Source organism: Sarcophilus harrisii, chromosome 4, assembly GCF_902635505.1.
Source record: "Sarcophilus harrisii chromosome 4, mSarHar1.11, whole genome shotgun sequence".
NCBI classification, from domain to species: Eukaryota; Metazoa; Chordata; class Mammalia; order Dasyuromorphia; family Dasyuridae; genus Sarcophilus; species Sarcophilus harrisii.
In genome coordinates this window covers 320,720,287-320,736,382 of record NC_045429.1, presented here as the reverse complement: position 1 = coordinate 320,736,382, position 16,096 = coordinate 320,720,287, and the positions used below count along the sequence as shown (strand labels likewise).

Here is a 16,096-nt window from a genome sequence, read left to right as displayed (position 1 = left end):
ACAAATCAGTTCCTTCTTCACAGATCTGAGGTAAAATACTTTGCTCTTCCAATTTGCTTATAATATCACTCTATATCTAAATCATGGACCCATTTCCATCTTATCTTAGTATATGATGTTAGGTGTGGGTCAATGCCTAGTTTCTGCCATACTACTTTCCAATTTTCCCAGCAATTTTTGTCAAATAGTGAGTTCTTATCTCAAAAACACTAGATTACTATAGTTATTGACTAATTTGTCCTGTGAACCTAACCTATTCCACTCATCAACTCGCCTATTTCTTAGCCAGTACTAAATGGTTTTGGTGACCGCTGCTTTATGCTATAGTTTTAGATCTGCTACAGATGTGGTACCTTCTTTTGCTTTCTCTTTTTCATTAAGTCCCTTGAAATTCTTGGCCTTTTGCTCTTCCAGATGAACTTTATTTTTTTTCTAGATTTGTAAAATAAATTATTGGGAGTTTGAGTGTATGGCACCCAAGAAGTAGATTGATTTAGATATTGTCATTTTTATTATTGCTGTTGTTTTAGATAGACTGGGAGGGCAGGCAAGCAGGTGGTCTCGGCCAAGTAAAAGCTATAAGGCCGAGGTCAGGCCCAAGTCTCAGCCAATTCCGGAGCTGGGGCTGGCTGTCGGGCAGCAGCATCCCGGGCCCGCTCGCAGCGACCGCGGGGCCGGCAGACGGCGCTGGCGAGGCGCCTTTCGGGCCCTGGCCCCGCCCCGCTCGCCCTGCGCTGGGTCCGCGGAGTTCTCCCGGCGCGTTCGGAAATGACCTAACCGGAGAGGCTGGGTCAGGCTGGATGCTCGCTACAGCCCCGGGCCGGCCGGGGAGCCTACCGTGTCCTTGCTGATGCGGCGTCCGCGGACGGCGGGGAGATAGGGACGGCCTCGCCCGGCAGGTGGGTGGCGGCCCCCGCGCGTTCCCAGCTGTGCTGGGGACAGCGAGAAAGGGGCTGGGGGTGAGGCAGCAAAGCCTCCCCGGGGGGCTTGGGTTACGGGCACTCAGAAAGGCTAGAGATGGGGAAAGCCTCGCCTTCCCCGGCCCCGCGCTCGCCCCCGCGCTCTGCAGGACTACTGCCCAGGATGGCGTCCCAGGGAGCAGACCTGTGGGAAGTAGAGACTGGTGTCTGGCACCGGGGAGGGAAGGACCGCCAATCCGGGGCTGAGGGCCTCAGGGGAGAAGCGCGCATGTGGGGCTCGAGTGGCCGCAGAGAAGTTTTCTGCACTTAGGCCAGCCCCATGCACGGAAAAGGGAGCTGTGGCCCCCGTAGTCCTGTTGGGAGGCCCTGTGGCTCAGTGAGTGAAGCAGGGCTGACTGAAGGCAGGAGCGACTGTTAGGGAAAGGCCTTAGAGCCCAGGTGGGACAGGACCTGCGGAGTCCAGTCATTGGAAGCTGGCTAAGCGGAAGCCTTTACCCCTTGTCAGGTTCCCTCCTGGGAATAAGGGTGTATCAGAAGTTTGGAATTGTGCTGAGCTCTGTGCTTTGAGGCAGATGGAGTGTGACTTCGGCTTGGGCAGAGCTTCCAGAATGAGGTGGAATTCCAGGTATCCAACCAGTTATCTACCTGTCCAGTCCAACAGGACTGTGAGCCCCCAAAAAGCATCCTATCAGTGACAAGAAATGAGCTCTCCCCATCCAAGATTGGAGGATTATCTTAATTTTTCCCAAATGTTTTAACTCTTTCGTTTCAGGTCAACATTAGGAACCAAGTTGGGGTTGTTTTTTTTTTTTTAAATACCTGGTTTAGAGAGGCTAACATTTCTTCCTGCTTCTCCTCCTCCTCCCCAAAAGGAGGATGAAGGGTGAATTAACATGGTCCTCAGCTGAAGCTGTGTGTTCTGTAGAAGGCACTGGATTTACTTGACTACTGTCATTGCTTTCTACTGTCTGGTGACTCTGGGCGTATCTTTTAATCTCTAGTAACCCTTACCTCCCTTTGCACACCTGTAACATGAGGTTGGGCTTTACTTCCAAGGCCCCCTCTAATTTCATGATTCAAAATCGTCATGAAGTTCTCTTAGTATCTTCTCTTCCAAACTACCTTGTATTTAAATATTTTCTGTGTTAATTTTTATATTTATACTGTATTTTTATTTGTATGTCTTTTCTAGCTCACTGCGAGTATCATTCTTTGTACTTGTATATCTTCTGTCAAGCACAGTGCCTAACATATAGTAGGTACTTAATAGATGCTGTGTGACTAATTGATCCTATGACAATCCCTCTCTCCTTACCACCCCTCCAGTACTGCCAACTAATAACCCTGTCTCCTGGCTGCTGCTGGAGTTAAACTGGGCAGTCATGGGTGAGCCAGGCCGAGAAGAATATGAAATACATTCCTTTGATGCCGAGACCCAGAGGTTATTGAAAACTGCCCTCAAAGGTGAGAAGGAATGGGGGGAGGGGAAGAGAAGGGGACCACTGAGCAGGAGCAGAGGTTGGGCAACTGGTGCCAGAGCAGACCTATCACCTACCTTAATTACACTTGCAAAGAAATGGAATCTGAGAATGGCTTTCATCCAGTTTAATACCTTATTAGTGAATAAAAAACTTCAAGATCTTTGAATTGGAAAGCAAAGATTAATTTTAAATGGCTGCATCTTTTGCCTCTCCCAGTGCGTGGCACATCATACATAGACACTTAATATTTGTTGACTATTTGATTTGGAGAGTTGGCCATAAAGGCCAACTTTTTTGGCCACAACAACTCAAAATCTTGTAAAATTCAATTGCTAATAAATGCCTGCTAGCTGTTAGGTACTCCTGGAGATTATCATGATCTGCTTTAGAAAGAAAATACCTGCTTGGATGAAATCACACAATCCCTTTTTTGGGGGGAGTAGTTGGGTTAAGTGACTCACTCAGCTTCACACAGGAACTTCAAGGCTGATGTTCTACATTAAATCACTTTGCTGCCTCCAAATCACAATCTTGAAGTGAGCAGGTTTTGAGCTCAGACATGGCTCCAGAAACAGGCATGCATTTCAAAGCATTTAAGGGATTCATCAAGTAAGAAGATATTAAAGAGACATTTAGGCCAGTATTTTAGAGGGAGAAAAATATGCCTTCTAATCAGTAAATCCTACTCTAATTCCTTGTAGTAAAGAGAACCATAATCTCAACAGTTATGTCAACAGAAACAGAATAGAAGCTCTCTTAAGTCCCTGAACAAAGATGGACTTGGACACTGGCTGTGCCTGTCCAAGGGCCAGCCAAGAAGTAGATCTGTATGAGCTCATAATATGGATTCATAAACTTTAACCACACTACCTTGAAAACCACCACCAAGGACAAGAGAAGTGATGGTTTTCTCCAATGGAAGTAGCACTCATGCCAAAGGAATCTGAGCTTATGTTTTTACTGGTTCATCAAGTGACCCAGAACTTTGCTAGTAAAAGAGTCTCTACTCTGGAGACATTTACATTCTTACTCTTGGCTTTTGCTATAATGTAACCAGCTCTCCTCAGGTCCCTTCTTCATACCTGTGCCCTAAAACAGACCTTTGGTGAAAAAATGTCTGGTGCCTTATATAGCAAAGAAGAAGTACATAGCTAGCGCATCCACAAGAAATAGCATTTATAGCACTCTAAAGTTTGCAAAATGCTTAATGTGTTATCTCATTTGATTCTCACTGTGAAGTAGGTGGTGGTGTTATCCTCACTGTATAGATAAGGAAACTGAGGCACAGAGGTGAAGTATTTTGCCAGGGTCACACAACCAGCTTCCGAGACAAGGTTCAAACTCTAAATCCAACAGTTTTGTGCACTAGGGCACTTAACAGATGTCCTGTGCCTGGGTTCTTAGGCAGAGCTACTGACGGAGGGGCACGATAGAAATAGAAAGTGCACCTCTATCTGTGGACTACCTCTCTTACCCTCATCCCTAGAACCTGGTGCTGTGGATTTGGAGAAAGTGGCCAATGTGATTGTGGACCAATCCCTGAAAGACTGTATGTTCAGCAAGGAAGCCGGACGAATTTGCTACACCATCATTCAGGTCTTGGGGTGGGGGAGGGTATCTGGGACAGTTGGTGGCTAGGGGAGTGCCCCCCTCCTCCCCAAAAGGTACTAGCAAATAGGCAGGTACCTCTAGGCTAGCTGAGGAAAGACAGGAAAGAAGTTTCTAAAGGCCCCTGGGGAAACCTTCCTGCCCAGAGACTATATAGCTTCCAGCCCAATTGTCAATGTAGGGAAAGTGAAATTCTTCTAGGAGCAGAAGAAAACCAAAGAAGGGAGGACTTCAGCCACAGATATCATGGATGAAATCCCCATGTACATCTGGGCTTACCTCACCTTCCCTGGGTCACAGGCAGAGAGCAAGCAAGCCAGCCAGAGCGTCTTCCGTCGGGGCCTCCTCAACCGGCTGCAGCAGGAGTACCAGGCCCGGGAGCAGCTCCGAGCTCGATCCCTGCAGGGCTGGGTCTGCTATGTCACCTTCATCTGCAACATCTTTGACTACCTGAGGGTGAGCCTAGTTAAAACCATCCACTTCCTCTGACCCTGTGGTTCCTTTCTCTAAACCACAACAAACCACTAAGCTGTTTTTGGGGGTGGGAGGGAGGGTCTGCCACCCACCCCCCCACTCCACTAAAGGGTAGTTCATGGTAACAGGGCTAGAGCCTGAGACCCCATTACTATCTGAGGTCAAGTGCCTCTGTGTTTGTGACACCAAGGGCTCTTTTCCTAAAACTGGCCATCCTAGTGGTCTGGTGAGCTCAGCCCTTTCTGGATTAGGACTGTTCCTAATGGATCTGGCTTATGGGGCCTCTCTCCCAACTAACTGCAGTGTTTTGGGCCCCTCCTCCATCAGGTAAACAACATGCCCATGATGGCTTTGGTCAACCCTGTCTATGATTGCCTTTTTCGACTGGCACAGCCTGATAGCCTACACAAGGAGGAGGAGGTAAGCCCTTCTAGCCTAGGTGATAGGGAGAGGAAGCAGTGGATGCCAGAGCTGCTAAAAGAGCAGGGAGGACATTTAGCTCTTCTCAGAAAGCTCAGGACTTTTCCAGTCAGGGCTTTGTAACCTGTTCTCTGGGGCAAAAGTCTAAAAGCTCCACTAAAAGGGTGTTGCCCAGGAAGGGCAGAAAGTCATCACAAAGAGTAGGGGGAGGAGGGCTGGTTAATTAAGAGAGAGGAGCAGGGGCAATCCAACTAAGAAACAATCTTAAAAGGGAAGCAAGGATGAGATGTGGAATCACAGGGTCCCAGAAAATGAAATTATTCCCAGTTGGAGAGGGAGGGGAAAGGGGAACTAGGACACAGGGGATCCCTTTCCAAATGTTTTAGGTGGACTGCCTGGTGTTACAACTACACCGAATTGGAGAACAGCTAGAGAAAATGAATGGACAGAGGATGGATGAACTGTTTGGTCTGCTACGGGACGGCTTCCTGCTCCAGGATGGGCTCAGCTCCCTGTCCCAGCTCTTGCTGTTGGAGCTTATTGAATTCCGGGCTGCTGGCTGGAGGACCACACCTGCTGCCCAAAAATATTATTACAGTGAGGTTTCAGACTAGGTTAGCCCAGCCTCAGGGCCCACTCACCAGCACCTTCCAGAAGGCTTATACACATATTACTTTCACCAAGACTAAGTCCCAGGCTCAGGTCCATACATCTGAACTTGTATCCCCAGCGTTTTCTTTCTTTTGAGCTGTCTACTACTACAGGGTCTCCCCAACTCCAAGTTTTGGGCTTCCCATAGTCCTGCCCTTAGCAACTTTCTTCCTGTCAAGCACTTCTGACCTTTTAACTCATCCAAAGAGGTGAGGGGAGGTAGCATACTGCTTTACTCTATTGTACTTCAACTTTAGAGAAACATAGTTGTAAGAGCTAAAAAGAACCTCAGAAAATAAGCTCAACCTCCTTGTTTTATAGATAAGAAAACTGGGGCTCAGAGAATTTAATTTGCCCATGGTTCACACAGGTAATATAAATGTTTGAAACAGCATTCAAACCCAAGTCTTCCCAATTATAATTCCAATGCACTATCTATAACACCCTAGTGCCTCAACTAAATGAGAGAACATGACTCCTGACTTTCAGCCCATTTCCTTCCTGCCCCCCCAATATGGAATTGGGTAGTGAAGGACAACCCACCATCCTTGCACTATACAACCATCAGTGCATCTTCTCTCTTGATGCCTCAGCTTCCTGATATGTAAAATGAACAATTCAGTGGTCAGGAGGATGCTTTGAAATCTTCAAAAGGCAAAACATCGAAGGGAGAATATAAGTCCAATAACAGAACTGAAGCCTGGTTTTTGAACTTCCTGTATGAAAGGGATGCTTCCAAAGCCAAGAGGCTGTGTCAGGTAAAGAAGCCAAGGCTCCAGAGCACAAGTAGTGCTAGAAACTGGCTTTATTGTTTTTTTTTTGTTTGTTTTTTTAAAATAATTTTTGTATAAAAATGACTTGGGGAACAAGGGTATTTTATCCAGACGAGTTTTAATGAGCTGCTGACCAAAACACTGGTTCAGCGTGGGATTTAAAAATATATATATATCATATATATAATTTATTATGAACCAGTGTAGACTTTTCTAGTAAACCTTTTCTAAAGTGAATGCTGCCTCTTTTTTTCCAAAAGCCAAAGGTTCGACTAGAATTGAGGCAAAGGAAACATAGCTCTGCAGAGCTGAATGAAGCCTGTGTCCTTTCCTCCTTATGAAGGCAATGTGACATGAGGGTGAGGAGAAGAAGCCAAATAGGATGGCATGCTTGAGTAATGTTACTCGCATGTCTCCCCCATACATTTTACCGGCCTTTTACCAACTGGTACTAAATGGATTATTTACTATCATTTCTGTTAAGAACAGCTGAGAATGGCAAGATTACAAGAGGGGAGATTTGGAGCTATTGCATTACAATTAATTCTAACCATTCAAATTGAAACCTCCATGGTTGGTGATACCCTCTACGCAAGTGGTAAAAAAAAAAAAAAAAAATGATCTTTCTCTGCTCTGATTAACCTTCCAACAGCAGAAGTCCAACAGCAGAAAGGCAGAAGGCTGAGCACATGGTATCAGGTTCTCACCTTGGGGCTCAAGCCTTTCCACCTTTTACCACCAACGGTAGTGGGCAAAGGCTCGGTTAGCTTCTGCCATCTTGTGCAACTCATGCTTCTTCTTGACGACAGGGCCTTGGTTGTGAAAGGCCTCCAGTAACTCATGAGACAGCTTTTCTGGCATTAGCATTCGGCGAGGTTTCTTCTCCCGGCATTCTAGAATCATCCATTTCATAGCCAAGAAGCTTCTGCGCTTCTCAGTCAGAGGGGCTGGGACCTATTTTGCATAAGAAGAAGGGAATAATGAGATAAAAGAAACTAAGTAAGATGCTGCAGCAGGGGCTGGGTCTGCCACTGGCAAAGACCCCAAGGGATGCCTGATCCATCCAAGGGAAGCCAAAGCAACAAAAATGTAACGTCCAGGACTCAATAAGCATTTATTAAGTGCCTTTTATATACCAAATACAGTGCTAGATGTTGGGGATACAAAAAGATAGTCCCTGTCCTCAAGAAGCTAGTATGCTCTTGAATGACAACAATCTATACTCTTGTCACACAGGAAATACAAACCATAGACTAAGGGCTTCCTAGGATCTGGCTCTTGAACTGAGCTTGGAGGCTATAGATTTCAAGGAGCAGAATTGAGGGAGAAGAGCATCCCAAGTATGGGGCCCTCCAATGCAAAAGCACAGAGAGGGGAGAATATTGTGTAAAAGGAACCCCTGTAGAAAGGCAAGTTCTAACAATATAGGACATGAAAAGGTAAAATATGGAGAACAAGAATATCAAGATTTGCCTCCTAATCATTTAAGGTGATGTTAAAAAAAAAAAAAAAAAGATTATGGGCTTTTTGAAAATAAGAATGAAATCTATATTTCATATCCACCTCTCTCCCAGGACACATTATATGGACACACTAAATGGTATGAACAATTGATAATGGCTACCCTCAAAGACCTTTCAATCATGAAAAAACAGGGCAACCATGAAGTCACTATATTTCCTCTTGCTCACCTGATAGAAGCGGCCACCTTTCAAAATGCTGACCAGGCCTAGGACAGGCTGACAGTTCTGTAGGGCTTGGTGGAAGATTGTGTAAGGGTTGCATTCAATGGATTCCCGCTGCTCTGCAGTGGCTTCGTGGTATTTTTGAAATTGCTTTCTCTTGAGGAGTTCCAGAGTCTGGAATGGAAATACAAGGGTGGGAAATTCCCTGAAGGGTTAATTAGCCCCACTTAGCTGAATATTCCCAGTCATTTCCTTGGGCCTTTCCTACCTCATTGCAGCCTCTCCTTCCTCTTCTCCCATACAGATCTCTTTCTCCCCTTGGAGGACTGTCAAGTCTTTTGCTAAAGATCCTTTGGAATGGAACACTCAGTTCATTCTATTCTATTCAGCCCTGGCTGCTGTTGATATGACCCCTGATAGTCCATTCAGTACCAAGTGCACTAATTGTTCTCCTTTGAGGCTGAGCTGAGAGAATGGGGGGGGGGGGAAGAAATGAGGAGACAAAGGGACAGGACAGGGAATGTTCACCTTACCTCAGTCATCAGGGATCTGGCCAGTACTTTGTTTCCTCCTTTCATCATCATGTTGATGAATTTACTTCAAGAAGAAAAACAAAATATTCAGGACTCTACAAGCACACAGTGAGCCCCTTATTTTAGACCTTCCCCAAAAACTGTCCTTGTCCATGGACAGAAGAGAGTATCATGTGGGTCTAACCTGATCACTGGGTCTTCAAACAAAGAGCTTGTCTTTGATGGTGGGGGAGCTTTGAAGATCTGTGTGGTTCTGAGATCCCGCTCAAACTTCTCCTCCTCAGTCAGCTTCTCCAAGGGCTTAAGGTAGTAGTCTTTATTAAGCTGGGGTTCCTTATAATTAATATCATAGCGGCTCCATCTCACCTGTGTCAGTCTAGGGGGGGACAAGAAATCATGAGTTTGAAGGGACTGAAAATGACAATTTCTTCGAGTCTAAATCCCTCATGGTGCAGGTCAAGAGAAATGACTTGCCCAACTTTAGGCATAGAGTAGAGTCGGAGTTGGGTAGTAAGCCCAGATTTCCCGATTCCAATTTTTAATTAAACTTATCTTCACGAGTGCCAAGAGCCCAGATGTGAGGCCAGTTTGCCCACTGGAATTTAAGCAAAGGGAATTCTGGTTTTCTAGTGTGCACTGAAGAAAGCTCTAGCCCTGGCCTCCGAAGGACCAGAATTCAATTCCAGGCTCAGGCACTAACAAAGTAGCCCTGACTCTTAACTTGTTTGCCTCCCTTTTCTCAACTGTAAAATGAGAACAATAAAAGCACCTCCACCCCCGGGCGGGAGGATCATTAGAGACAAAATAAGTAAAACTCTTTGCAAACCCCGAGACGCGGTATGAAAGTGAGCAGCTGCTCCCGGCAGGAAGCGGGCATTTTTATATAGCCCCTACTATGCGCCAAGCACTACTAAACGTCCGTTCCGTGCCAGGTTCCGGGAGGGAAGGGAAGATCCCACTTAAGTAATAATGACAGCGCGCATTTGTTGGAGCGAGCCAAGTGCCGTGCACAGGACAGCATTTATGTAGCGCCTACAGCGTGCGGGGCGCTGGGCACGCTTCCAAACCCTGCACAGCTCTGAGCTTCCAGCAGACTTCTAACAGCCACTGCGTGACCTTGCACAAGTCACTTCTCCTCTCCAGTTTCCTTCTCCGCAATGGGCGGGGGCGGGGGCGGGGCGGTCCATCTCCGGCCGGCTCCCGCCCCAGGGTGAAGCCGGGGCTCCACCTACTTCCAAGCAGGGACGCATTGAGCGGGGCAGGGCCGCACTAAGCGAGGCGGGGATGGAGATGGGAGGAGGGAAAGCCTCATTCCTCCCTCCCCAGTCCGGGACAGATCCCCGAGGGCCCGGGGCTGGCGCCGTCGCCAAGCACACACTGATGATCCACTCATCCTCCGCCCCTCTGCCCCCGACGCATATCCTCTCACCCCGGTAGAGGCTGGAGAGTCCTCCGTACTCCGGCTCCCAGCCTCCAGAGGCAGCGCGCCGAGCTCGCCATGGGGGCAGCCATCTTGGCCGGCTCCAGGACTCTGCCAAGCCCCATCGGGGCTGTCCGCCGGCTTGCCTGAGCGGACTTGCGAACTCTCGCGACATTTCATCCTAACGCCCCGCCTTTCCCATTCCAGCATCTTGTCAGAAAATGCAATCCAACCCAATCCACGTGATCCACCTCATCCTGCCCGAAGGCAACGCTCTATTGGGAACCCCTCTGACTTAGCGGTTAGGAAGATCGTCTCCCAGCCAGAGGCACTTGCGTTCCAGTGATACACACTTTGTAAACGTCCTTGTGGGATTTTAGACAAGCCTCAATACGGTCCCCTTCTCGCTTAGCTCTCCAACCTCCACCCGCCTGGATCCAGTGACGTGGGTCTCTGCTGACGCTGAGATCACCATCTCTGTACCCCGAGCATCCCCCTATGCCTGGAATGTCTCCCTCTGCCTCCTGACTTGCTTCAAATCCAGCTAACTCTCTTCTGCCTCCATCCTTTTCTGGATACTGCCCCTCGAGGCAATTCCAGAGCCTTCCCTCTGCTAATCGTTTACTATTTATCCTGTACCTAGCTTGTGAGTACATACACACAGTTACTGCGAATCCCAGGAGGTGGTTGAATTATATTAATTTTCACAGCTGATTTCCATTGGAAATTTTTCTCTCTCATTTCTAACCCCTTAAAAAGACACTTCTGTCCTCATTACTCCACAATTACTCCACAGAAACTGTCACCAATGATCTCTTAGTTGTGAAATCCAAGGGCCCTTTTCTTTTTTTTTTTTTTTTTTTTTTTCTATTACATATAACTTTTTTTTTTTTTTTAATTTTTATTTTTTATTTAATAGCCTTTAATTTACAGGATATATACATGGGTAACTTTACAGCATTAACAATTGCCAGACCTCTTGTTCCAATTTTTCACCTCTTACCCCCCCCCACCCCCTCCCCTAAATGGCAGGATGACCAGTAGATGTTAAATATATTAAAATATAACTTAGATACACAATAAGTATACATGACCAAAACATTATTTTGCTGTATAAAAAGAATCAGACTCTGAATTATTGTACAATTAATGTGAAGGAAATCAAAGATGCAGGTGTGCATAAATTAGGACTGGGAATTCAATGTAATGGTTTTTAGTCATCTCCCAGAGTTCTTTTTCTGGGTATAGCTAGTTCAGTTCATTACTGCTCCATTAGAAATGATTTGGTTGATCTCGTTGCTGAGGATGGCCTGATCCATCAGGACTGGTCATCATCTAGTATTGTTGTTGAAGTGTATAATGATCTCCTGGTCCTGCTCATTTCACTTAGCATCAGTTCGTGTAAGTCTCTCCAGGCCTTTCTGAAATCATCCTGTTGGTCATTTCTTACAGAACAGTAATATTCCATAATTTTCATATACCACAATTTATTCAGCCATTCTCCAACTGATGGACATCCATTCAGTTTCCAGTTTCTAGCCACTACAAAAAGGGCTGCCACAAACATTCGTGCGCATACAGGTCAAGGGCCCTTTTCTATCCCCATTCTCTTGGATCTTCCTCACTGTCGATTAATGGTACTCAGTCAGTGGGGCATTTGGGGAGGAACTTGTTTTTCAGGTATAAAAAAAGACTCTTTTGTTGCTTCCAAGAGTTTCTGTTCTATAGGATGCTTACTCCTGCCTACTCTGTAATTAAAGACTTTTTAAAAAATAAAGACTTCACCCCTCCCACGTCCAATGGATTTATTTCTCACACAACCCAATGTTACCAAAGTCTGCAATTTCACCTTTGCAACATTTCTCAAAGATGACCCCTTCTCTCTGACATTGTCACCACTGTTGTGCAGGCCTTCATCACCTTAAGCCTGGACTATTACAATAGTCTGCTGGTGGGTCTGCTTGCCTCAAGTTTCTCCTTACTGTAGTCCAGTGGTTCTCAAACTTTTGTTTTCAGTATCTTTATCCTATTAAAAATTACTGAGGCTCTCTCCGAAGTATTTTTATCTGGATTATATTTATAGACATTTACCATATTGGAAATAAAAACTATTTTTGAATTTGTAGACCCTCCAAAAGGGTTTCAGAGATCCCCAGGATTCTCTAGACCATACTTTGAGAACCACTGCTGTAGTCCATTCTCCATTCAGCTTCTAAAGTGATTTTCCTGAAGCATAGTCTTGTGGATTCGTCACCAAAATGATGTAGGTGATGTAGGCACCAGATGGTAAGCGCCAAAAATTGGGGTTGTCATGTGAAGAATTCACAATGGCCATTCTCTTTTTTAGCAAAAGGTAGATTTATTTAGAGAAGAGTTTACGGATAAAATGAAGGGATACAATAGATATTGGTAATGGTAAATGTGAAATAGAGTTGGGAGAGCATATGAAAGACAAGTTCCTGAGTGGAACTCACAATTACTCAATAGAAGGGGAGCACCCCATGAGGTTGGGGCATGCCCTTAGCTGGCAGGCTAAATTCTGAAAGGGACTTAGCAGTCTAAAAAGAGTTAGCTGTTAAGAGAAGTGGGGTTGGGAAGCATGGCAGTGTTAAGGGAGATACTACATGGCATGGGGGAAGGGAAAGGGAAAAGACACCAGGAGGTAGAGTAGATTGGTGATCTACTGGAAGAGGCAAACTGACCCAAAGGAAGGCAGCAGCCAATGGCCCACAAGTAGATTTTATAGGGAAAATTTAATCTCAGGAATATGCCTGAGATGTCTGACAAGGCATGGCAAGGTGAGACTGCTAGAGATCCCTACAGAGGATGGGTCTCAGGGATTTGACATAACTTGGATTTCAGACTGGATGACCTCCCCAGAGGGTGGAATCATGAAGCTAAACTGATAGAGATCTCTATCAGTGCCTTCTCTGTGCTTGCCTCAGGGATCACTTTAGTTTCTCTCTGTCCATTCAGTACCTCATCAGTTGGTCTGATCTTACTCACTAAACTCTTCAGTGGCTTTCTTTTGCTTCCAGGACAAATACAAAATTCTCTGGCATTCAAAGTCCTTTATAATCTAACCCCTACCCACCTTTCCATTCTTCTACCTTAAGCTTCAACATTTACCTGTACTCTTCCATCCAGTGCCTTTGGGGCTTCTTTCTTATCCCATGAACACTCCATCATTGGGTGCCAGGCATTTCTTTTCTTTCTTTTTTTAAAATAATTATAACTTTTTATTGACAGAACCCATATCAGGGTAATTTTTTACAACATTATCCCTTTCACTCACTTCTGTTTCAATTTTTCCCCTCCCTCCCTCCACCCCCTCTCCAAAATGGCAAACAGTTAAATATGTCACAGTATATCCTAGATACAATATATGTGTGCAGAACCAAACAGTTCTCTTGTTGCACAGAAAGAATTAGATTCAGAAGGTATAAATAACCCAGGAAGAAGAACAAAAATGCAAACAGTTTTACATTCATTTCCTAGTGTTCTTTCTTTGGGTGTAGCTGCTTCTGTCCATCATAGATCAATTGAAACTAAGTTAGATCTTCTCTTTGTCAAAGAAATCCACTTCCATCAGAATACATCCTTATACAGTATCGTTGTTGAGGTATATAATGATCTCTTGGTTCTGCTCATATAAGTCTCTCCAAGCCTCTCTATATTCATCCTGCTGGTCATTTCTTACAGAACAATAATATTCCATGACATTCATATACCACAATTTACCCAACCATTCTCCAATCGATGGGCAACCATTCATTTTCCAGTTTCTAGCCACTACAAACAGGGCTGCCACAAACGTTTTGGTGCCAGGCATTTCTACTGGTTGTCTTCTTTGCTAGGATACTTTCCCTCTTTATCTGTCTCTCCATTTCCCTTTTAGTCCCAACTAGAATCCTATCTTCTGCAGAAAGAATTCCCCAACTTCTCTTAATTCTGATGCCTTCCCTTTGTAAATTATTTATTTTATATATAGGCTTGCTTTAGTTATATGTTGTTTCCCCCATTAGTATGGGAATTCCTTGAAAACAGTGACTCTTTTGCCTTTTTTTTTTTTTTTTTTTTTTTTTTTTTTTTGGTATCTGCAACATTTAGCACAGTGCCTGGCACATAGTAGGTGCTTGTTGACTAATGGATTTTACAGAGCTTTGCTGCTTTTTAGAAAGCAGTTTTATAAGCAATATGGAACTATGGCCAAAAGGCTATCAAACTGTACATGCCCTTTGAGCCAGCAGTGTCTCTACAGGACTGTATCCCAAAGATATAATAAAAAAAGGGGCAAGAACTCACATGTACAAAAATGTTTGTAGTAGCTCTTTTTGTAGTGGCAAGGAACTGGAAACTGAGTGGATGCCCATCAGTTGGGGAATGGCTGAATAAGTTATGGTATATGAATGTTATGGAATATTATTGTTTTATAAGATAAGCAGGATGATTTCAGAAAGACCTGAAAAGATTTACATGAACTGATGCTGCGTAAAGTGAGTAGAACCAAGAGAACATTGTACACTGCAACAACAAAATTATGTGATCAATTCTGATGGACATGGCTCTTTTCAACAGCCAAGTAATTCAAGCAAGTTCCAATGATCTTGGGACGGAGTGAGCCATCTGCACACAGAGAGGACTGTGGGAACTTAAGTGTGGATTACAACATAGTATTCTCACTTTTTTTGTTATTTGCTTGCATTTTTTTCTTTCTCATTTTTTCCTTTTTGATCTGATTTTTCTTGTGCAGCATGATAATTGTGGAAATATGTATAGAAGAATTGCACATGTCTAGCATGTTTCTTGCCATCTAATGGTGGGGGTGAGGAGAAGGGAAGGAGAAAAAATATTTAAAACACAAAGTTTTATAAGAGTGAATGTTGAAAACTATGCATATGTTTTGAAATTAAAAAGCTTTAATAAAAAAAGAAAAATATAAACCATAAAAGAAGACAGTTCCATAAAACTATAAATGTCAGAGAAGGTGCCAACCTGTACTGCTCAAGGCATGTGATTTAGGAGAGCTAAATGATGAGATTGTAGGCACCAAATGTTGGGGTTCAGTCATGTGAAGAATTCACAATGGCTATTCATTTTGACAAAAGATCGTTACATTTAGAAGAGGTTACAGACAAAATGAACAGGTACAATAGACACCAGGAATGGTAAATATGAAAGAGTTGGGAGAGCGTATTATTGTGTCCCCTTTAATCTTTGAGGGGAGCCCTGATGTAAATTGTGTCCCTTTTAATCTTTGAGGGAGGCCCTGATGTAAATTGTGTCCCCTTTAATCTGGGGGGGAGGATTAGAAAGGCCCTGATGTAAAGCATGGGGGAAGGGTGATCCTGAATCTCAAACCCTCCTGGCTTCTGGGAGGGGCCCACTCTTCTCTCCATAAAGGCATCTCCCAGATAAGTAATTTCATTCAAATGGAAATCTTGGCCAAACTGCTCTCCAGACTGGGGCCAGGAGAAACCCAATGAAATTGAAGGCCTGTCAATCATCAGCAAAGATGACTTAAGCCATGTATAGATTTATTAGGGAAAATTTAACCTCAGGGGTTTAACATAACTTGGATTTCTGACTAGACTTAGCAAGGTGGGGCGCCCACAACCTCCACAGAGGCTAATCTAATGCCTTCCCTGCCTGTCCCAGGGACCAAGCCCATCAATATCCTGGTCCTCTGCTAACCACACCCAAGGGGGGTCGATTTGGCTCACAGAATCATAGGATTCCCTGTATCAATGAAACCAGAGGCCTTAGTTCTCATGGCTGTCTCTAGCAAGCTATGTCCAAGTAAGTACTACAATAAGCTCTAGGGGAGAAAAGCCCTTGCTCCCCCAGACCGTCCTCCGTTGGAAGGGGGATGGGAAGGGAAGAGTGTGCAAGGCAATGTGATTAGAAAGGGTTTGGAGCATTCTTGCAAAAGGCATAGATGCAGGAGTTCAGAAAATAATTAGGACTTGAAACTAGCTCACAGGGCAGTGTGAGAAGAAATAATCTGCGAAGGGCTTTCTAAAACGCCCAGCTGCGGAGCTGGCGTCTCATCCCCCAGAGGGACTAGGTCAGATTGGGAGGACTTTTCGGAGAAAGGAGAGACTCGTCGGGAAGTTGCTGCAACGGCCTGG

At 44.8% G+C, this 16,096-nt stretch overlaps 2 protein-coding genes across 4 annotated transcripts; one reads left to right on the top strand and one right to left on the bottom strand.

Moving 5' to 3' along the window:
• The first annotated feature begins 720 nt into the window (after positions 1-720).
• MIF4GD (MIF4G domain containing) lies at positions 721-6,564 on the top strand. 3 transcript variants are annotated; one of them, XM_023502531.2, is made up of 7 exons: positions 723-899; positions 1,426-1,545; positions 2,247-2,384; positions 3,888-3,997; positions 4,310-4,465; positions 4,811-4,903; positions 5,290-6,564. In XM_023502531.2, the coding sequence occupies exons 3-7, from the start codon at positions 2,303-2,305 to the stop codon at positions 5,515-5,517; spliced, it is 669 nt and encodes a 222-aa protein (XP_023358299.1). In that variant the 5' UTR covers positions 723-899; positions 1,426-1,545; positions 2,247-2,302; the 3' UTR covers positions 5,518-6,564. The 3 variants fall into 3 exon arrangements, with proteins under 3 accessions (XP_023358300.1, XP_023358299.1, XP_003768519.1); XM_003768471.4 differs by lacking the exon at positions 1,426-1,545; XM_023502532.2 differs by lacking the exons at positions 1,426-1,545; positions 4,811-4,903 and having other exon boundaries at positions 721-899.
• MRPS7 (mitochondrial ribosomal protein S7) lies at positions 6,366-10,113 on the bottom strand. Its single transcript, XM_003768473.3, has 5 exons — positions 9,975-10,113; positions 8,730-8,921; positions 8,546-8,609; positions 8,019-8,186; positions 6,366-7,281 (listed from the first exon to the last, which is right to left on the bottom strand). The coding sequence occupies exons 1-5, from the start codon at positions 10,088-10,090 to the stop codon at positions 7,060-7,062; spliced, it is 762 nt and encodes a 253-aa protein (XP_003768521.2). The 5' UTR covers positions 10,091-10,113; the 3' UTR covers positions 6,366-7,059.
• Between the last annotated feature and the right edge of the window lie 5,983 nt (positions 10,114-16,096).